The sequence below is a fragment of the Pollachius pollachius genome (genome assembly GCF_949987615.1).
Source record: "Pollachius pollachius genome assembly, chromosome: 2".
NCBI classification, from domain to species: Eukaryota; Metazoa; Chordata; class Actinopteri; order Gadiformes; family Gadidae; genus Pollachius; species Pollachius pollachius.
Genome location: NC_136935.1, coordinates 51,398,221 through 51,419,898, shown reverse-complemented (window position 1 = coordinate 51,419,898; position 21,678 = coordinate 51,398,221). Strand labels below are relative to the sequence as shown.

Below are 21,678 nucleotides of genomic sequence, written 5' to 3'. Positions count from 1 at the left end.
CACCACATTGATTACAGCAGCAGACAGGCGGCGGCCAGGACTGCGTGACACCCCGGACAACTCAGCAGGGTCTAAACCTGAACCCGTGTTCGTGATCGCAGCGGTACAGGGAGTCTTCAGGGTGTGGTTAGAAGTCCGAGAGATGATGAACCTTCTGGTAGAGGACAGGAGCGCCGAGCGGAGCAAGAGATCATGGGGAGGAAGCACATGCTGCAGCACACCGCCGCCCCGCACTGGGACAATCACCGCCCTGTAATCTGCTCCCACCGGGTCCAACTGGGAAGGAAACCATCTGTCTGTGACACGGAGATGGCGAGACGTCACTAGACGCCCCGGAGAACCGCTTCTCTCCAGAAGAACCAGAACCTAGGATCTTCATCACAAGATTTACAGGATCCACAGGATCCGCATCAAGGTTCTTCTTGCTTTAAATTAAAGTTTGTTCGCTGGAAACTTAGTTAGTTAGTTAGTCGGGCTAACGGGTTGGGTTCAATAGACCTGCTTAGTTATCTGACCCCTGGCCACCAGGGTTATCAGACGTTTCGTGGTTGTGGCTGTCCTCTGCAGAACAGCCTTGCAGAACAGCCTTGCAGAACTAGCCTTTAGCACGGCTGTAGCACGGCTGTAGCACGGCTGTAGCATGCCTCCCCGGCTGCACATGAAGGTAGCATCGTTCAGCGTGTAGCCTGGTTCCTCCTGACAGGAGCGGGGACAGCAGTAGAAGTGTTTCTGTCTTCTCCCTCAAGACCGGGAGGGCATCAGACGTCAGACATCAGAGGCATCTGGATTACTGATCATCCTTATTGATCATCCTTATTGATCACCACACAGCGATGGGTTCCCTGAAGGCTCTGCAGGAGTGGTGTCGCCTGCAGTGCGAGGACTACAACGACGTGGACGTGAAGAACATGTCCACGTCCTTTCGAGATGGCCTGGCGTTCTGTGCCATCATCCACCGCTTCAGACCGGATCTCATGTGAGTAACCTTCAGACGTCTCTAGCGACTCGGAAACACCCGGTCTGAATCTCTGAGCCCCTGAGTGAACGGTTCCTCTTATTGTGATTGTCAGCTGCCTGGCAGGCGTCTCGTTCAGCCCAACGATGCATGGATGTCGGTTTCTGAATGATCTTTTGACTTGTTGTGGTTCTTGGGACGTTGATGTGAATGGTTCTAGATGGGCAGTAGACTGTAGGATTGGGATAGGATAGCAAACATATGGGTTGCTTACGTCCTGGTTTCAGGCTGACATCATTAGTAGTTGTATCAGGATAAAATGTATCAGTGAATGAGATTTCACACCGTTTATTATTGGCGTCCCGTCTGGGGAGCAGTTCTATCAACTGATCAAGGCTGGACTCCATTATGTAATGTAATCAGTACTTAAACTCTGTTTAATCAGGGTTTACAGTACCCTACCCAGTGCTATGTATATAAACATTATAATTTCTTTGTCTCTCACACACACACACACACACACACACACACACACACACACACACACACACACACACACACACAAAAGTGTGTGTGTGTGTGTGTGTGTGTGTGTGAAGTTACCGTTCAGTGTTGTTTTTGGGCTGTTTTGTATTAATCTGTTTTGTCCAAACTTGTTGTGAACAACCGAGATACACGAAACGGAGCTACAGTAGACTTTATTCCCGGACAATCCAGCAGCGCAAAGTTCAAAGTGCAAAGTACTAATGAGTCCGTCTCGACTGTGTCTCTCAGTGGGGCCCTGTCCTCTCTCCCCTGTACACTGGCCTCTGATGCAGGCCAGCAGTCGGTCAGACTAAGCTGTAGGCTGGGACCTCTCGCTGTCAGACTGCATTTAGCTCTAATGCCACTCCAGGCCATCACAGCGAGGCAAATGGAAATGTGCAGTCACTGCCCTGCATACTGCCTCTGTGAGGAGGGCTGTCCATACATGCCTCTACGCCCCTTAGTTTCTGGCCTGGTTCAGCTCAGCATTATTAAAGGTTTTACATTATAGAAGCCTGTCTAGATTTACATTTTCCCCATCTGTAGACATCATTATCATGAATTATAATCATTCTGTTTTCTCTTTTATTATCTGTATTGACTTTAGCTGTTGAATCCATTTTAGATTTGCATGGCTGTTTAATCTAGCCTCAGAATTCAACTGACACATTCGACTGAAATAATAGTGTTGAGTTTAACTCGGCATGAAGTCATTCACAACCCTGAACACACACACACACACACACATACACATACACATACACATACATACACACACACACTATTGGCAGTTTGGCTCAGTACCAACTTAACCGGAGCGGGCAGAGACACCCTTCATCTGAGGTTCTGATGAAACTGAACACACATGCACCCACATAAATGTATATATACACACACACAGGAACACACACCTCAGCAGACACATTTTCTAAAATAACCCTGGGAGTGAGGCCGTGAGTCACAAGGTTAGCAGTTCACCTCCCTCCCTGTGTCGTGTCAGACGTCAGTTGAGCAGCACTCGACATATTTCCCAACGTAAGCAAAGTCCGACGGTGTTGTTCTTCAAACCCGACCGGGTGCACAATAATTGGCACGTCCTCCCGGCGGGTGTCCTCCCCTCCTAGCACGTCGGGCTAACCATCAGCGCCGCGACACCGCGGAGCGCAGCTGAACCTCGGCTAGCCCGCGTGGGTTAATCGCCCTCGTGAGTAACATCGAAATGTCAATTAGGGTGACGGGAAGTGGCAGCTGGAAGCAGAGCTCTCACTGTTGTCTTTGTGGTGGGACGTTACTGCGAACCACTTCCGCCACGCCGGCCGCTGTGGTCTCTCTCCATATTTAGATCTGCTGCTGCAAAGTGTGTTTGCTTTCATGGGGAAGGGATCAAGAGAACAGAGGTGACTCTGTGCCTCTTGGGGCCGCAACAAGGAGCTCATTCACTGAGCTCCTCTGTTTCCATATTTCACGACTCCTGAAGGCCTCCCCAGCACCGTAATCTCCCGCTGTCGTCCTGTAAACACACGCACCGCCCGCCTTGCCGTGCCCGACGGACATTCCTCGGCAGCTCCTCAGAACTGTCGCTTTCTTCTTCCTGAGCGTCGACAGCAGGATATTTACGGATGTGGGCTGTTCTTCTGCTCGCTCCTCACGAGGTGAGGTCAGGGGAGGCTGCCTTGTAATCAGGAGGCCTTCACGGAGGTTTGTGCAAGAGGTTCCAGGTGCTCTCGGCAGCCTGAGGCGGTCGACTGAAGCCCTGAGAGAGAGGGATGAGTCTGAGATGCCCTCCTCCTGGTTGCATGGAGGTGTAGGCTAGCTTGTTTTCAATGTGTGTGTGTGTGTGTGTGTGTGTGTGTGTGTGTGTGTGTGTGTGTGTGTGTGTGTGTGTGTGTGTGTGTGTGTGTGTGTGTGTGTGTGCGCTGTATGGCACTGGCTACTCTAAACCCTGATTAAACTGATGAGTACTGATTACATTACATAATGAAGTCCAGCCCAGATCATTTGATAGAACTTCCCCCCAGACGGGACGCCACTAATAAACGGTGTGAACTCTGATTCCCGTATTCCGTCCTGATACAACTATAATGTGTGTGTTTGTGTGCATGCGTGTGTGTTTGTTCCTTTTCATCATAACCCTGACCATGACTTGCTCCCTCTGTCTCTGTCGTCTTCAGAGACTTCTCCACGCTGTCCAAGGAGAACGTCTACGAGAACAACCGGCTGGTGAGTCAGGCAGCGGCCGCGTCCAGATGAGCTCATGTTGGGGGGGGGGGGGGGGGGGGGGGCCTCAGGGCAGGGCTGAGATCACCAGTGGACCTCACCGAGGGGCGGGTCTCGGTTTCTGGGGCTTGGACGGCTTACTACAAGGCGTTTGGTTTTGGAGCCAGAGCCGCCGGGTTTTGTGTGTCATCGTGTTGACTAATGCACTCGTGTTTCGTTGTACTGCTAGTAGTGTGGGAACACTACCTGTTGGAGCACATCAAAGGCTTCCTGCTGGGAGCGGCTGTCTGGTAGTGGTTCTTAACGGGAGCCTTCTGCCGCTCTCCCCCTGGGCAACTCCCTTTCCACGCAATGAGCTTTTTGGCGGGGACGTAGAAAAAGGAGTCATTGAAGGTTTCGACGTAGATTTACATTTAGGGCAATTAGCAGAGGCCCGTAACCCTAGTGCAAAGCGACATACACCCATTAATGCACGTATTCACCCATTCATACACACATTCACCCATTCACACACCGGCGGCGGAGTCGGCCACGCAGGGCGACTCCGGCGACAGCCAGCTCGTCAGGAGTGTCTCGCTCAGGGACACCTCGACACTCAGCTAGGAGGAGCCGGGGATCGAACTAGCAAACTTCCGGTTACCAGCCGACCCGCTCTACCTCCCGAGCTACTGCTGACCCTCACATAGACGTTCCGTGGTCGCTATGTAACCTTAAAAAGTTGCACTGCGCTGCTTTGGTTTATTCTAGGCTTCAAACGGCTGCAGTTTGCTGCTTTCACAGACTGGGAAAGTTTAACAGGTACAGGAATGAACCACAGGGAAGCTGACGGGAGCAGGAGGAAATGCAATGCAGCCCCTATTTCCAGATTCATGATCTGTTTCGACGGGCTACTACTTCCAACCAAACCCCCAGAGTACCGGATGACCTTGAGAAAGACAACATGGAGGTCGTCTCCCACCCGGTCCGAGCCCAGCCTCGGCATCACTCCGCTGCTGTTTACATTCCTCATGTATTGAACCGCTCTCGGTCTGGAGCAGTTGGAGGTTCCATTAGGGACAAGTTCCCAGCCAGAAGGAATTTTCCGGCCCGGTGCCAAGTAACTCCCTGTGGCTATATAACTAAGCCTGCTCCACTAATCTGGACTGTGACCGAGCACGCAGGCAAAGACAACAGAGAACTTACAACCACTCAGACGAGATTGTTCACCTGCCTGCAGGTCTCCAGGGTTGGTTTGTTTACTGATGTCTGCATGTTTCAGGGGCTGCCCCTCGCTAATTGTGGATTCCTGTTGTGTGAGGGGATGGTAGCCAGGCCTGGGGAGCAGGCCGGGGAGATGTCTGGACTAGTGCGAGGCCTTGGGGTTGAAGAAGAATGCAGGGTGCAGCTATTGTTATCATGAACAGTTACTTCACTGTGTTGGATAGACAAGAATGTTATCACGCACACGCACTCACTCACTCACTCCCTCACACTCTCAAACATCACACACACTCACACTCTCTCTCACTCTCTCGCTCACACTCCCTCTGTCACTCACTCACTCACTCACTCACTCACTCACTCACTTACCATCATAGTGATATGGCTCCGACACTCTCACACACGCACTCATATACACACACACACACACACACACACACACACACACACACACACACACACACACACACACACACACACACACACACACACACACATTCACTTACACACACACACACACATTTACTTACACATACACACACACACACACACACACTCACCATGATGTAGACACCATGGCCCCTGACCCCGGTCTGTCCGCGCCCCCCCCCCCCCCCCCCCCCCAGGCCTTCGAGGTGGCCGAGGCCCAGCTGGGGATCCCGGCTCTTCTGGACCCGGAGGACATGGTCTCCATGAAAGTGCCAGACCGCCTCAGCGTCATCACCTACGTCTCCCAGTACTACAACTTCTTCACCAACAAGTCCCACGGTGGGAACGCAAAACCTCCTCGCCTCATCTCAGTGTCTCCCTCACTTTTAAAGGGCTCCTGTTGCACCCCCCGGGTGTGAGTGTGACCAGCCGTTACAAGCTGTGTTTGAGTGGCATCACAAGTGGGCGTGTCCCCCTAGATGTATGATGGACAGGTAAGCAGCATTTGCTACGGTCCACTGGGTAGGCTGGTGGAACGGCCTATCAGGCATTGATCCAGGTGGACACGCCCACTTGTGATGTCACCAAGGCACAGGGGATAGTAATGCATTGGCTGATCACACTCACCCCTGGGGGTATAAAAGAGGCCCTTTAAGTGATTGTAGCTCTATAACCCCCATGGCCCCCCTACCTCCCTTCAGGAGAAAACGTTTCACTTTTAGTTTGTTTTGGTGACCTCCTCATGAGGTCTGATCCCAGGGTCGTCATTGGCTGACTCCCAGCAGATGACCGTGGGTCTAACCCCTCCCCTTGTGCCTTGCAGCCAACCCCCCATGCATGAAGCGGCCGGCGGGGTCGGGGCAGGGCGAGCCCGCCCAGAAGAGGCTCATGGCCCCCCAGGAAGACACGGCACTGGAGGCTGAGGTAAGGACGGAACCGCAACCACGACCTCACAGGGCATGGGGGGCTGAGGGGCCCCCAATGTAGAGACCTGAGGGCCCCCACTGTGGACCTTAGGGGCCCCCACTGTGGACCTTAGGGGCCCCCACTGTGCATGGAGACACATTGATATCTGGTATCTGAAAACCGTGGTGGCAGCTTTTAGATTATTACATTTGAATATCCATAAAGGAGTATGTTGATTGGTAAATGGACTGCATTTATTCAGGGCTTTTCGAACCAGTGGCCACTCTAAGCGCTATACAATATCGCCTAACATTCACACATTCATTCACACATTCACACACCGACCTGCAACCCTGCAAGGCGACAGCCGGCTTGTAAGGAGCAGTCAGGGTGAGGCGTCTCGCTCAGGGACTCTTGACCCTCAGCTAGGAGGAGCAGGGGATCGAACTAGCAACCTTCCGGTTACCAGCCAACCCACTCTACCTCCTGAGCCACATGCCGCCCTACTATATGCATATTAACGATAAATAACCGGCTCAAATCTGGGCCAGGGGTTTGAGTGAATGATGGGTATAGTGTAAGCTGACTAACAAACGCATAAGGTCTGATTGGTCGATCAGCAATCTCTCTGACATACTCTTGGTCAGAGTTCAATAGAGAACAACTTTAGTGCAATGTCCTATTGTGACTAACTTATTTTAGGGATCACTGGTTCTCTCACCAAACCCCGCTCTCAAAACTCGCACTGTTCCCGTCCTGCTGATATGATCATAATCCTGGTGCTGATCATCATCTTCATTCAAAGAAATATCAGAGAATTAAAAATCAGTTTGGACACAGAGATATTCTGCTGTGGAAACTCATTCCCGATAGTGCATGTTCTTGAAGTCTTCAATCAGTGAATTTCAACAGCAGCCAAAGCATTGTTGATTTGAAAACCTTAACAAATCCCTTGACAATTTATTACCGCTGGCCAAGTTTGGTTCTGGTCATAGCGCAATACACCCTCACAGATCCTTCACAGGTGATTGGTTGAAAACAAAATATGGACAGTGAAAGGTCCTGTTTGTCCACATTTGTGCTCATCTGTCACGAGATTCAAGATATCAATCTAAAGCCTGACTCGTGAGACTATGTTAAATTCGAACCTAAAGTCACTTGCCATTCTCGACCCCGCTCCGCAGCATTCTACTAGGTTAAAAACAAAAAGAAAGTGATGTGATTGCAACGGCAGAATTGAGTCATGGCGCACTTCTTGCGTTTAAATCGAAACTGGAATAGTTGACGCAATGTCGATCTGCTTGCTTGTGGCATGTTGTAACATGTGAAAGTCGTGTCTGGTCACTCCGGCACAGATATATCCGTTGACAACATCTTTTGTATTTTTCATCATTTTAATTGGGCGTATCCTTTATGCTGACGGAAGTAGGCCTCTGTTCATCACTCTGGCATGGCCTCGTTTGACCCAGGATGTGAAGCGGGCGTCATGGCATCCTCACGTGGGTTCAGGGGTTGAACAGCATGAGCTGGGGAAAACGATGACGCCAGAGGCCAATGGAGATAGCCTTCTGTATCCTCTCTCTACTTCTTCTGTTTTCCGCATGCCTCTTCATCCTCCTCTCCTCCGTTCATCTTTCTTTCATACACTGGCTTCCTCTTCCTCCTCTTCCTCCTGCGCCCCATTTTCAGATGGAGATCCACTCCTCCTTCCCCTCTTCCTCCTGTTCTTCATCCTCCTCTTCACCTCTCGCGCCCCCTCCGTTCTGCGGCCCGCCGCCCAGGCACTAGCCTTAGGGGAGGGGGGGAGGCTAGGCTATGAGGATAGTCTTTTATTTTGTTAAGTTATTTTACCCACCTCTTTTAATACAAAATGAAAAACCGTTTCTTACCGTCCAATCACTGTGTGCACATTTGGGATTTGTTTTGCTTTTTAAACACATTTATTTTGTGCATTGCCTAAATGACAATCAAACGTGAGTGCCCTTAAAACCTTCTGGGTTACTGAGATTAGAACGTCTCCCAAAAGCCCATGAACCTTTTTTTTTCCTGGGTTCAAATGTTCCGGCCAAAACCGGAAAAATACTAGGAAAACGAATAAACCAAAGTGGGTTGGGCCACGCAGCCGCCCAATCGACACGGGCCTAGCCCAACAACTAGCCAATCAGAATCAAGAATCCACATCCTCGAATCCTGACTCCGTGTTTGATCTCCACCCCCCTCCCCCCTCACCCCCACCTCTCCATATCCTCCCTCACTCCTCTCCCCCCCCCCCCCTGCTCTGCGTGGCCCCAGTCGGCCCAGACCGGTTCGGACGCCCCGAGGCTGAAGGGCGACGCCCTGAGCAGCACCTGCAGTGCCTGCCTGAAGCACGTCCACCTGGTGCAGAGGTTCATGGGCGACGGGAAGCTCTACCACCGCAACTGCTTCAGGTGAGGACCAGGAGCAGGTACATACGAGCACGCTTCTTAGGCCTGGCTCCTCAACAGCCACATCGCAGCAACAATGCAAGGTAAAGTAAATAAAAGATAAGTAGAATAAAAAAATAAGGAAAAGTAAGTTGCAGCATCAGTAGGTCATAATGATAAATGATAATAGAAATACAATTAAAATAAAACAGTTATAGTAATAAGTAATGAGGTTTAGTCAATTGTTAAGTGTGATTCACACATATTTCACCTTATCGCATTTGAAGATGGGTTGATTTGTGATGAAGAATGACTTCTTTTTTGGACGCTCTGGCCAGCGAAATATTTGATTTAATTTTAAAGCGTGGTCATGGGAAAGTACAGGCAGTTAAGTTACCAGGAATACATTCAGTGAGACAAAGGAGAGTTTAGGCTTGTTCACGGCTGAAGTCAGTTGCGGCGGGAGGGGCCAAGTTTCACTGCAATACACGACAGGGGATGTGGGTGTCTCTGCAAGGCTGCAAGCAGGGCTGCAACACGGTTAAAGGAATCTATACAGCAAAGGAGTCTTTCGACTGGCCTCGGTATCAGACGCCATGGCAACAGTGCAAACGCCAACCATCTTAACCCCTCTCAGTTAGAGAGAGGGAGGCACGGAGGGAGAATGTATAGTTATTTTTAAAGTGATGAGTTATTAGCTAGGTGTTGTGGGCTCATGGTTTTGTTTAGGTGGGATATGTACACATGTGTTGTGTTGTGTTGTGTGTATGTATGGCTGACTGCTGGAGCACCTACATTTCTCTGCTGAGATGAATAAAGTATATCTTATCTTATGATTCTATTTCTAAAACAATTTGTTTTAGGTTTTCTTGTGAATGGATTCATAACGTAAACCGTAGCTTCCTAACGTAAATCTGAAGTGTAGGCAATTTACCCTGATGGAACAAAACAAATGAATGCGACGCAATTCTAATCCACTTGAATCGGGACTCGTTCTCCAGGGCCCTGAACCGGTTCCGTGTTAATGTTCCTCTGGTTCCTCTGGTTCCTCTGGTTCCTCTCAGGTGCAGAGAGTGCAGCAGCACTTTGCTCCCCGGCTCCTACAAGGTGGGCAAGGAGTCCGGCTCTCTGATCTGCACGCACCACTTCAACCGCCCTGCCTTAGCCAATCAGAACGGACGGCCGGACCTGAGCCAGCGGCCCCCCGAAGCTCGCTCCGCCCGGATTGGTCGATCCCCGTCACGCCAAGAAGACCCGCCTCCTGAGAGCAAGCGGGAAATGGCAGCAGCCCCCGCGGTCGCCTCGCCCGCGGGCGCCTCGCCGGATCAGAACGTGTTGCCTAGCGACTGTCCGTCAGAGGACACGCCCACGCCCGCGCCCGCGACTGCCCAATCAGACGCTCTGATCATCGAGGAGGAGGAACCGTCGGTCCCGCCCAACCCCTTCGGGGACAGCGACGATGAGGAAGAGGAGGAAGAGGAGGCCAAAAACGAGGAGGTGGAGGAGGAGAAGGAGGAAGTCCAGACACCAGCCAAAGAGACGCCTAAAGATGACACGCCCCCGGCCCCCGTGGGTCCCCCGGGGGGGGGTCCCCGGCCAGTGCCGGTGCCGGCGCCACGCAGGGTTCCTGAGGCCACGCCCCCCCCTCGCCCCGCCCCCAGGGCCCGCCCACAGCCCCCTCCAGAACGCCAGCAGGTCAAAGGTGTGTGACGATGTTGTGCTCCTCTCATTTGAACTTATTGTATGTTGCGCGTCCTGTAGCATCTTACCCTAGCTATCTCTGTTGTAAACGGGGAATGGGTTAACCTGGTGATGGTTAGTGCTTGGCACTCGGATCTATGCCCATCCTTACTGTACCGACAGAGACATGTTGTTGTTTCTCTTTCTTCTGACAAATGGACTTATCGTAAGTCGCGTTGGATAAAAGCGTCGGCTAAACGCTAAAGAAATGGCGTTTGGTTGCTGACGGTCTGCTGTTGTTCTCCGACTGGCAGGTGAGCGTCAGAAGCCTCTGCTGCCGCCGAAGCCCCGGGAACGGTCCCACTCTCCCGGCAGGTGAGCCGGCTGTCTGCATCCTCCCTCTGGGGTCCATCGTGTTCCCTTCATCCCTCCATACTCACTGGACGTCTCCATTCTGCACCGCGTTACCGTCATGTGACCCGCACGGCATCCACCCGTGTGTGTGTGTGTGTGTGTGTGTGTGTGTGTGTGTGTGTGTGTGTGTGTGTGTGTGTGTGTGTGTGTGTGTGTGTGTGTGTGTGTGTGTGTGTGTGTGTGTGTGTGTGTGTGTCCGTCCTCCTCCCCGGTATGACACCCCTTCTGTGTGTTGTTGTTTGTGTGTCCTCATCTCCAGCCAATCAATTGACTCCCCTAAACCCAAAGACCCTCCCTGGCTTGCCCTGGTCCAATCAGAACCAAGGAAGAAGCCGGCCCCTCCCCCTCCGCCAGCTGGCCTGGCGACGCCCCCCCGCGCGGGCTCTGTGACCTCCCTGAAGGTCGCGGGGTCGCGACCCGGCCTGCCCCCCAAGCTGGCCCCCGCCAACCCCTTCGACGAGGATGAGGCAGGCGACGTCGCCGAGGAGGAGGAAGAGGCGGTTGCCGTGCCGACGGTGGCGGCGGCCGTCCACCCGTGGTACCGCATCACCCAGGCAACGGAGGCGGAGGCTGCGGACACGCCCCCCGGCGGGGGGGCCACCTCGCGCTCCTCCAGCCCCGGGGGGGGCGTGGCCAGGAAGAGGGCCGCCCCCAAGGCCCCGTCGGCCAACCCAGGTGGGTGGGGCCGTCTCCATGGGAACAAGGGGATGGGCAGTGGATATGTTGTGTTTTAAGTGAACCATTCATTAACTCCTCCCCCTTTCCGTCTCCCTGCCTTCCCCCTGACTCCGCCCCCTTCCCCCTCACCCTGACCTGTTTGTTTCTCCGCCTTCCTTCAGCCCCCCCTGACTCCCAGCCCTCCTCCTGCTCCCCCTCCCCAGCACTGAGCGTAGAGAGCCTCTCCTCCGGCTCCGACCACGGCCCCTCCCCCAGCCGGGGCCCCTCCCCCAGCCGGGGCCCCTCCCCCAGCCGGGGCCCCCACCTGGAGCTCCCCTTCACCAAGAGTGCCTCGGAGCCCTCCATCAGCCCTCCCGCCTCCTGCTCCGACGAGCCCCGCCTCTCTCTAGGCTCCTCCCCTCCCGACGTGCCGACCGATACCAGCTCGGCGCCGGCCACCCCTCAGACCAATCGGAGCGGGGCGGCCAGGAGCCCCAGGCATCCGCCGCCGCCGCGCCCCCCGACGGCGACCCCGAGCCCCCTGGCCTCGGGGTCGCCCGCCGCCGGCAGCAAGGTGAGGGCGGGGCCCAGCGTGTTAGGGGCAGGGGCCCAGCGTGTTAGGGGGCGGGGCCCAGCGTGTTAGGGGGCGGGGCCCAGCGTGTGTTAGGGGGTGGGGCCCAGCATGTTAGGGGGCGGGGCCCAGCGTGTTAGGGGGCGGGGCCGACCGTGAAGGGCGGGGCCCAGCGTGTTAGGGGGCGGGGCCCAGCGTGTTAGGGGCGGGGCCCAGCGTGTGTTAGGGGGCGGGGCCGACCGTGAAGGGCGGGGCCCAGCGTGTGTTAGGGGGCGGGGCCGACCGTGAAGGGCGGGGCCCAGCGTGTGTTAGGGGGCGGGGCCGACCGTGAAGGGCGGGGCCCAGCGTGTGTTAGGGGGCGGGGCCCAGCGTGAAGGGCGGTGCCCAGCGTGTGTTAGGGGGCGGGGCCGACCGTGAAGGGCGGGGCCCAGCGTGTGTTAGGGGGCGGGGCCCAGCGTGTGTTAGGGGGCGGGGCCCAGCGTGAAGGGCGGGGCCCAGCTAGTTTTAAATTAAATTACATTTTATTAGTACAGCCCTTAATCACAGGTACAGTCTCAAAGGGCTGAACAGGCTGTGTGTTTATGACCCCCCTCACCCTATTCCCCCAGAGGGGAAGAGAAAATAAATCTAGAGAAGGAACGCAGAATGGGGGGTCCCTCCTCCAGAGTGGGGGATCTCTCCATTAGAGTGGGGGATCTCTCCTTCAGAGTGGGGGATCTCTCCATCAGAGTGGGGGGTCTCTCCTTCAGAGTGGGGATCTCTCCATTAGAGTGGGGGGTCTCTCCATCAGAGTGGCCATAATTGACATGCATACAAACATACACATATAGACACATGCATACAGGCATAGGCAGGCTGTGATGGGGTGCTCGCCAGTTAACCGTAAGGAGCTATTGGCAGCTAGACTGCTGCCAATTTAGTAACAACACAAACAAGCACGAACAGAGCAACGTGTGGACAATGATACCATATTGCCAAACATTCACCCATTCACACACCGAGGGCGGAGTCAGCCACGCAGGGCGACAGCCAGCTGGTCGGGAGCAGTCAGGGGGGGGCGTCTCGCTCAGGGACACCTCGACACTCCGCTAGGAGGAGCCGGGGATCGAACCAGCGACCTTCGGGTTACCAGCCGACCCGCTCTGCCTCCTGAGCCACACGGCGCCTGTGTGATCGGGCGGGACGGACGTTCGTCCACACTCCTCACTCACTGACGCTAGAACCGTGTTCCCAGCAGCGGCCCTGTAAGGAGAACCCGTTCAACAGGATGGCCTCTCCGTCCGACGGCGCCGCGAAGACCAGACCCCCGCGGGGCCCCCGACCTGCCAGACCGCCCGCCCCGGGACACGGCTTCCCCCTCATCAAACGCAAGGTAGGCTAGACGCGGACGCCATGAGGAACCGCACCAACACTCACCCGTAGGGAGTTCAGCAGACGCTTTTATCCAAAGCGACTTACAATAAGTCCATTTGGCCGAAGAAAGAGAAACAACAACATATCTCTGTGGGTACAGTAAGGATGTTCATAGAACCAAGTGCCAAGCACTAACCATCACTAGGTTAACCACTTCCCCGTATACAACAAAGATAGCTAGGGTAAGACGCTACACAAGGCTAATTACCGTATTTTCCGCACTATAAGGCGCACTTAAAAGCCGGTAATTTTCTCAAAAAACGACAGTGCGCCTTATAATCCGGAGCGCCTTATATATGGATCAATTCGTGTTTACAAATGAACAAAGTTGTCAGAACGCTTAATAAAGTTTGACTTTGTCTGACTGTTTTGTTGACATTCCCTTTATGGCTGGTTCAGACCACACGACAGATATTCCTCCACTATTAGGAAGGTCACACTATACAATCACAGAGCCAGGAAATCGGGCGGAAGACTGGCCACACTACAAGATTCGAGGGTGCGATGCTCTACTTTGTATCATTCACGTTTGCAAGATATTTAAAAAATCTAAGGTTTGGAACTGCGTAATTGTGTTTTACTTTTTTGTCATAAAGGTTCCAGTTTTATATCTGCTAAATGCAGCAACTCGTCCTCACAGTTGCGCTGCGCGTGACGAGCTATACAATTAGCACAGCTCCATCTAGTGGATGCATAACGCATCCCCAGTCAAACGTTTGACTGCAGTATCTTCTATGCTATGCGCCTTATAATCCGGTGCGCCCTATTTATGAAAAAAGTTCTAAAATAGGTCATTCATTGAAGGTGCGCCTTATAATCCGGTGCGCGTTATAGTGCGGGAAATACGGTACTGTTTTTAAGTGTCAGGACGTACAACATTCAATCAGTGCGTGAGAGGGAGGTTTGGTGGTGGGGGTTAGGGGGGAGGCTATGCAGAGTCTTGGTGAACGCTGAACAAGTCTTGAGTCTCTTGCGGGAAGACCTTTGCTCACTCTTAGCGATGGGGGTACCAGGTGTCCCGCTGAAGTAGTTGAGCGGCGCGCTCAAGCCGGGGTACGTGGTCTGACCATCGCGCACTCTGCGCCTTGACTTGGGCCGAACAGCCGCTGGAGCTTGTTGTGTGTTTATTGAGCAGCAGAAACATGAGTCTCTATCGGCTATCTGCTCTGACAGGGGAGTGGATCTAGCAGAGTGGCCCCTCGATGTAGGCGTATGATGATGCAGAACATAATTAGATCAGCTGTCTGCAGCCCGGCGGCTCAGTCACTTCATAACGGAGATCGACTGGGTATTGATAAAGATTCAGAGCAGGCGTTTTAGTGATGCATCGTGGTTAGAGCAGGCAGGCCTTTGAGTCAGGTACAGGATGACAAACGATAACGATCTATAACCACAGAGCAGCCCAGCTGGAGGCGGTTTGTTGTATGTAGGCAGTCACTGGAGTCGTCTGGATAAGTGAACGGGCTGAACTGCTCAGTACCCAGTCACACGGTAGGATTAGTCATGTAAAGAATCCGTGCATGTTAAAACACATGGCGTTAACTCATGAAGCGCATGTTGAATAAGCAGCTGATTCATAGCTGTGTGTGTGTGTGTGTGTGTGTGTGTGTGTGGTGCCCAGGTCCAGTCCGACCAGTACATCCCAGTGGAGGACATCCACGATGAGATGAGAGGGTTGGAGCAGCAGCTGGATCAGCTGGAGCAGAGAGGAGTGGATCTGGAGACCAAGCTCCGAGACAGCCCCAGCGGTACGGACACATGGTGGAATAGTTACCAGTAGAGATGGTCCCATAGCGGTCCCATGACGGTTACCAGTAGAGATGGTCCCATAACTGTTACCAGTAGAGATTGTCCAATAGTTTTTTTTTTTCCTTTCCGATTCCCTTCTCTTACGATGACAGCAATGTATTGTCGTATAGCTTTTTTCAGAACTAGATCATTTACATTTATAATCTATAATTACATATATATTTTATTTTTTCCGACTTGGTTGCTCGAACACGCGTATGTCGGGGTTGGAGTTTCCCATTCCGACTTTCCAACTCCGACCGTAACGAACGCAGCATAACGCCGTCGTGTTTGTGATGTTCTCTGCCTTTGTAGTAAATGATCTAGTCGTGTGATGGGATCTGATCGGGGCATGGGCTTGGGTACTCACCGATACCCTCATTTATGGCAGTATCGGAGGAATTTCCGATACTTGTATCGGTCTCTCTAGTTCCTAGAGAGCCGCCATGCAGAGGCAGTGAGACGGTGAAGTCTGACTCCAGAAGAAGGATGACAGACAATACAAAAAGACTCCTTGTCTTAAAATATGTTTAAATCACAGCAATCAGATAGAATATGAAACGGTACATGAAGGCAGAAACCAAAATGAAATGGCTGCAGCTTTAAGAATGAAACCTCCAAGTGGGCTGTAGTGACGAGGTCGTAACAGTGGTGTTGAAGTGAGGGGGGGGCTTCGAGGTGAACTGGTCTTATGTTCTGTGATGGTAGAGAGGCCTAGTAGAAGGCCTTCAGTCTCACTGCATCTGAGAGGAAACTGGTTTATGAATCTGGTCACTAGAGTTGGTTTGATTGGAGAGAGCCTGATGTTATCTCTGGGTTTATATCCTACACTGGGAGGTCCACTGGTCCGGGGGATAGGGTAACTCATCCCGCCCCCCCACTGGGAGGTCCACTGGTCCGGGGGCTGGGGTAACTCATCCCGCCCCCCCACTGGTCCGGGGGCTGGGGTAACTCATCCCACCCCCCCACTGGTCCGAAGGGTGGGGTAACTCATCCCACCCCCCCACTGGTCCGGGGGTGGGGTAACTCATCCCGCCCCTGCTGTGTTCCAGACGAGGAGGAGGAGCGCCTCCTGGTGGAGTGGTTCACCCTGATCCACGACAAACACCTCCTGGTGCGGCGCGAGGCCGAGCTGGTCTACACGTACGTTCACACCGCCTGCGTGCGCACACACATCTTACAGTTTGTGTGTAACTCAGACACATGTATTGGAGAGAAGTCCAAATGGTCGTTTAAGTCATAGTTAGAAAAGAGAAGTGTAATAGTTGCTACACACCAACCGCAGAGCATCTAAATGAATTTCTACATCTTCTCTTTCCCAGTGATATATATATATATTGCTTCATCAAAATATTATCAGCAACAGAGTTCAACCTAAATAATATTAAAAGTGAATTCAGCTAAGAGGGAGCACAGAATAGTTTCCCACTCAACTGTCCGCCGGCATTTCCTGGATCTTCCGTGTGTGTGTGTGTGTGTGTGTGTGTGTGTGTGTGTGTGTGTGTGTGTGTGTGTGTGTGTTACAGACATGAAAAATGTGACAATAATGGAGGAGGGGTGACCGTTTTAAAGGTGTGTCTGGAGGTGTTTAGCAGCAGACTGGTGATGTTCTACCTTGTGGCCCCAGGTCGAAGCAGCAGAACCTGGAGGAGAGGCAGGCCGACGTGGAGTACGAGCTCCGCTGTCTCCTCAACAAACCTGGTAGGTCTCCGCCCACAGCCCCCGCAGAGGTCCTGCATTACGACGTCGCTGAACATAGTGCCGCTCTTTTCATGGGGGCACGTAGCGTCAAGAGGTAGAGCGGGTCAGCTGGTGACCGGAAGGTTGCTGGTTCGATCCCCGGCTCCTCCTAGCGGAGTGTCGAGGTGTCCCTGAGCGAGACGCCCCCCCCTGACTGCTCCTGACCAGCTGGCTGTCGCCCTGCGTGGCTGACTCTGCCGTCGGGGTGTGAACGTGTTTGAATGAATGAATTATTCTTCTTTTAAATTCATAACATAAATTGTTAATTTAAGAATAGACATGTATAAGTCTGCGGACAAAAGGCCTTAACGTTGAGACTGCTGAAATCCCTTAATGGCATCCCAACATGGCAACCCCCCCCCCCCCCCCCCCCTCAGAGAAAGACTGGAGTGAGGTGGACCGCAGCCGGGAGCAGGAGCTCATGGCCGACCTGGTCACCATCATCGAGCAGAGGAACCAGATCATCAACAACATGGACCAGGACAGACAGAGGTGAGTCTCCTGAGACCGGCGTGGGTGATGTGGCGTGTTGCGGTGTCCGTCTGTCCGTCCACTATGGCCCCCATAGCCGTCCTCATCCCCCCCTCTGAAGGGGGGATCTCCCACTCTGAAGGAGGGATCCCCCACTCTGAAGGGGGGATCCCCCACTCTGAAGGAGGGATCCCACACTCTGAAGGAGGGATCTCCCACTCTGCGTTCCTTCTCTAGAATTCTCCCTAGCTAATTAAAGGGAAATTCCGGTGTAAAATGGATTTTGGATATGTTTTGTATGATAATGAGTTGAAACGTTCGCTTTGGAGCACAAAAATTGCATATAGACGCATTCTTCAGTTGGCTGTTTTTAGCCGATTCTATCAAAACGCTATAAACTTGGAACGATGGGGGCATTTGTTATGGTAAAAACTTAATCGCTATTTTAAACCACTTAAAAGGCTAAAAGTAGCCAGACACTTCTTTGGTAGTATAATAAGGGTCTTAACATATAAAACGAGGCATTGAGAACTTTGTAAGTGTACAGATTGTTTATTAAAAATGACATTTTATACACACAATACCGTCAGTAGATCACCCGTCGACGCCATTTTGTTTTTAAGACTCGATAAGTAGATTGGCGAACACAGAGCTTGCGTGTTGCTGACGGATGTCACAATCTCTGTGTTCGTCAATCTACCTATCGAGTCTTAAAAACAAAATGACGTCGACGGGTGATCTACTGACGGTATTGTGTGTATAAAATGTCATTTTTAATAAACAATCTGTGCACTTACAAAGTTCTCAATGCCTCGTTTATATGTTAAGACCCTTATTATACTACCAAAGAAGTGTCTGGCTACTTTTAGCCTTTTAAGTGGTTTAAAATAGCGATTAAGTTTTTACCATAACAAATGCCCCCATCGTTCCAAGTTTATAGCGTTTTGATAGAATCGGCTAAAAACAGCCAACTGAAGAAAGCGTCTATATACAATTTTTGTGCTCCAAAACGAACGTTTCAACTCATTATCATACAAAACATATCCAAAATCCATTTTACACCGGAATTACCCTTTAAGGGAGTTTTTTCTGGCCCTCTTGGGGGCTAGGGTCAGGGGGGTCCCATACATATATGGCCTGTTAAGCCCTTTGAGAATGTAGCTGATTATTACATTTATTGTAATTGAACCTTAGACGTCCTTCCCATAGTCCTTCACACATGTTGTTATGCTAACCATCACATCCCCTGCTGCAGGGACGAAGAGGAGGATAAGCTGATGGCGGCCATGCTGAAGAAGAAAGGTGAGATTGCTGACTCTGCTACCCCCCCCCCCTTTTGCACTTTAATAACAGAGAGATCAGTGGAAACATTCAGTGCTGGTTCATCACTTTCTCTGAGCCTTTAAGTGTATTGTGTATTATTGTTGGCCTGGAGTAGGCTGGCCAATAGCAATACACAGTTAGAAATTGTTTTATAATCGAATGGAATAAACCACTCCCAGTTAATGGTAGTTTAATCCGTAGGGAGATGTAAGTGCAGTTTAAAGGTCAAATCCCCCTTCTGCGTCCTGCGCGTATCAGAGATCCGTGACTCTAATCTGATAAATATGCAAACATGAGAGTGAGCCTCCTTGTCTCTCCAGCCCTGCTCCATGCTCCTCTTGTCTCTCCAGCCCTGCCTCATGCTCCTCGTCTCTCCAGCCCTGCTCCATGCTCCTCTTGTCTCTCCAGCCCTGCTTCATGCTCCTCTTGTCTCTCCAGCCCTGCCTCATGCTCCTCGTCTCTCCAGCACTCTTGCATGCTCCTCTTGTCTCTCCAGCCCTGCTCCATGCTCCTCTTGTCTCTCCAGCCCTGCTCCATGCTCCTCTTGTCTCTCCAGCCCTGCTTCATGCTCCTCTTGTCTCTCCAGCCCTGCCTCATGCTCCTCGTCTCTCCAGCCCTGCTTCATGCTCCTCTTGTCTCTCCAGCCCTGCTTCATGCTCCTCTTGTCTCTCCAGCCCTGCTTCATGCTCCTCTTGTCTCTCCAGCCCTGCTCCATACTCCTCTTGTCTCTCCAGCCCTGCTTCATGCTCCTCGGCTCTCCAGCCCTGCTTCATGCTCCTCTTGTCTCTCCAGCCCTGCTTCATGCTCCTCTTGTCTCTCCAGCCCTGCTTCATGCTCCTCTTGTCTCTCCAGCCCTGCTCCATGCTCCCCTCGTCTCTCCAGCCCTGCCTCATGCTCCTCTTGTCTCTCCAGCCCTGCTCCATGCTCCTCTTGTCTCTCCAGCCCTGCTTCATGCTCCCCTCGTCTCTCCAGCCCTGCTCCATGCTCCTCTTGTCTCTCCAGCCCTGCCTCATGCTCCTCTTGTCTCTCCAGCCCTGCCTCATGCTCCCCTCGTCTCTCCAGCCCTGCCTCATGCTCCTCTTGTCTCTTCAGCCCTGCCTCATGCTCCTCTTGTCTCTCCAGCCCTGCTCCATACTCCTCTTGTCTCTCCAGCCCTGCCTCATGCTCCTCTTGTCTCTCCAGCCCTGCTCCATACTTCTCTTGTCTCTCCAGCCCTGCTCCATGCTCCTCTTGTCTCTCCAGCCCTGCTCCATACTCCTCTTGTCTCTCCAGCCCTGCTTCATGCTCCTCTTGTCTCTCCAGCCCTGCTTCATGCTCCCCTCGTCTCTCCAGCCCTGCCTCATGCTCCTCTTGTCTCTCCAGCCCTGCTCCATGCTCCTCTTGTCTCTCCAGCCCTGCTTCATGCTCCCCTTGTCTCTCCAGCCCTGCCTCATGCTCCTCTTGTCTCTCCAGCCCTGCTTCATGCTCCTCTTGTCTCTCCAGCCCTGCCTCATGCTCCTCTTGTCTCTCCAGCCCTGCTTCATGCTCCTCTTGTCTCTCCATCCCTGCTTCATGCTCCTCTTGTCTCTCCAGCCCTGCTTCATGCTCCTCTTGTCTCTCCTCAGACTTCCACAAGGAGCCCGACGGCGAGGAGAAGGACAAGGAGAAGAAGAAGAAGAAGAAAGCAGCCAAGTTCAAGCCCATGAAGGTGTTGAAGCGCCTGAGCCACAAGGGGGACCCCAGCCAGACCCCCAGCCCCAGCAAAGACAAGAGCTGAACCCCAGGGGGTCCCAGGGGGTCCCAGGGGGACCTCCTGTAGAGCGCTAGCAAGAACTCCACCAGATGAGTTAAGGTGAACTCCACCAGATGAGTTAAGGTGAACTCCACCAGATGAGTTAAGGTGTGTCCGAGATGTAAAGGAGTCCCAAACCTCTGTTCACCTTTTACCATCTGGTTGGCTAAAAGAAAACATAATTTTTGTGATTTTAATATATTTTCGATTGCTTTGTGTATTTTTTTTCAAAAGCTGTCTTAACAGCTGCGGCCTTTGAATATCGTATATTTCTTTAACCGACTTTTGTTTTTTATCGTAGGCTTGATTGCACAGTCTAACCCGTTCTCCTAATGCCCTACTTTTAACGATGCAACGAGTGAACACAAAACAAGAAGCAGAACACGGAAAGAATTCAACGTCATTTTAATCCTGAGACAGACTCCCTTGAATGAACTGTTCCCTGATACAAGAGGACGACGACTCCTTCGGTTTAGTAACATGTGGTACGAGAAGAGTTACAAATTGTCCCGTGGTCTGAGAATGTACCAGCTCCAGTAGTGTCTGATGGTTTACCGATGGAAGTGCTACTTGCTGCTAGGCTACTATGTGTGTTGCAGTGCCCCTGTTTATTTTTGCTGTGTTCTGTGGCATTGAAACGCTGACGTTAATACGTGTTTTGATAAGATGTCCCATGATGACGGTGTGCATAAGGCATGTAAAAAGAGTATTTTAATTCTACCAATTTCTATTTTGGTGTGTGACTAAATAGTGTTCATAAACTATTTTGAATGTAAAAAAAAATCACTAATCTGCAAATACCGTTTGATATTACGTAGGGAAAGACTAAAAGACTTTAGGATTCAATGTTTAAGCTGCGACGAGGAGCGTCCGAATAGCAGACATTATAGCTCTCCCTGAATATGCAACTGTTTTAATTTATATTTTTACAACCTCGATGTGTTCTACATCTGTTAGCAAACTGTTGCCTTAAAGCGTGTAAAACTGACCTCAGTGTTGACACTGTTAATGTTAATGTCCGCAAGGTGCCATCTTATTTAAGTGTTCCTGTGTGTTGAAAGAAATGATTGATACTTTGTCTCTTCTTGTATATTTATCTAGCGCTTCTGTTTCTACGTCTATGAATTTGCCCTTCATCTTAAATGAATAATGTTCCATGCTCTGGTGTGTCTCCGGTCTCTACATACGTTTGTCCTTGGTCCCGCCATGCATA

At 52.0% G+C, this 21,678-nt stretch overlaps 1 protein-coding gene across 3 annotated transcripts; it reads left to right on the top strand.

Annotated features, from left to right (window-relative positions):
* Position 1: 1 nt before the first annotated feature.
* micall1a (MICAL-like 1a) lies at positions 2–21,624 on the top strand. Of its 3 annotated transcripts, XR_013811596.1 has the most exons (18): positions 2–415; positions 832–976; positions 3,652–3,700; positions 5,524–5,665; positions 6,150–6,250; positions 8,525–8,661; positions 9,702–10,339; positions 10,632–10,692; positions 10,991–11,406; positions 11,571–11,962; positions 13,194–13,331; positions 14,994–15,120; positions 16,213–16,303; positions 16,788–16,861; positions 17,278–17,392; positions 18,627–18,673; positions 20,299–20,573; positions 20,767–21,624. XR_013811596.1 is itself a non-coding variant. In XM_079729681.1 (17 exons), exons 2-17 carry the CDS (start codon positions 834–836, stop codon positions 20,448–20,450), a joined length of 2,820 nt encoding a protein of 939 aa, XP_079585807.1. In that variant the 5' UTR covers positions 2–415; positions 832–833; the 3' UTR covers positions 20,451–21,624. The 3 variants fall into 3 exon arrangements, 2 of the variants coding, with proteins under 2 accessions (XP_079585807.1, XP_079585806.1); XM_079729681.1 differs by having other exon boundaries at positions 13,197–13,331; positions 20,299–21,624; XM_079729680.1 differs by having other exon boundaries at positions 20,299–21,624.
* Positions 21,625–21,678: the final 54 nt, after the last annotated feature.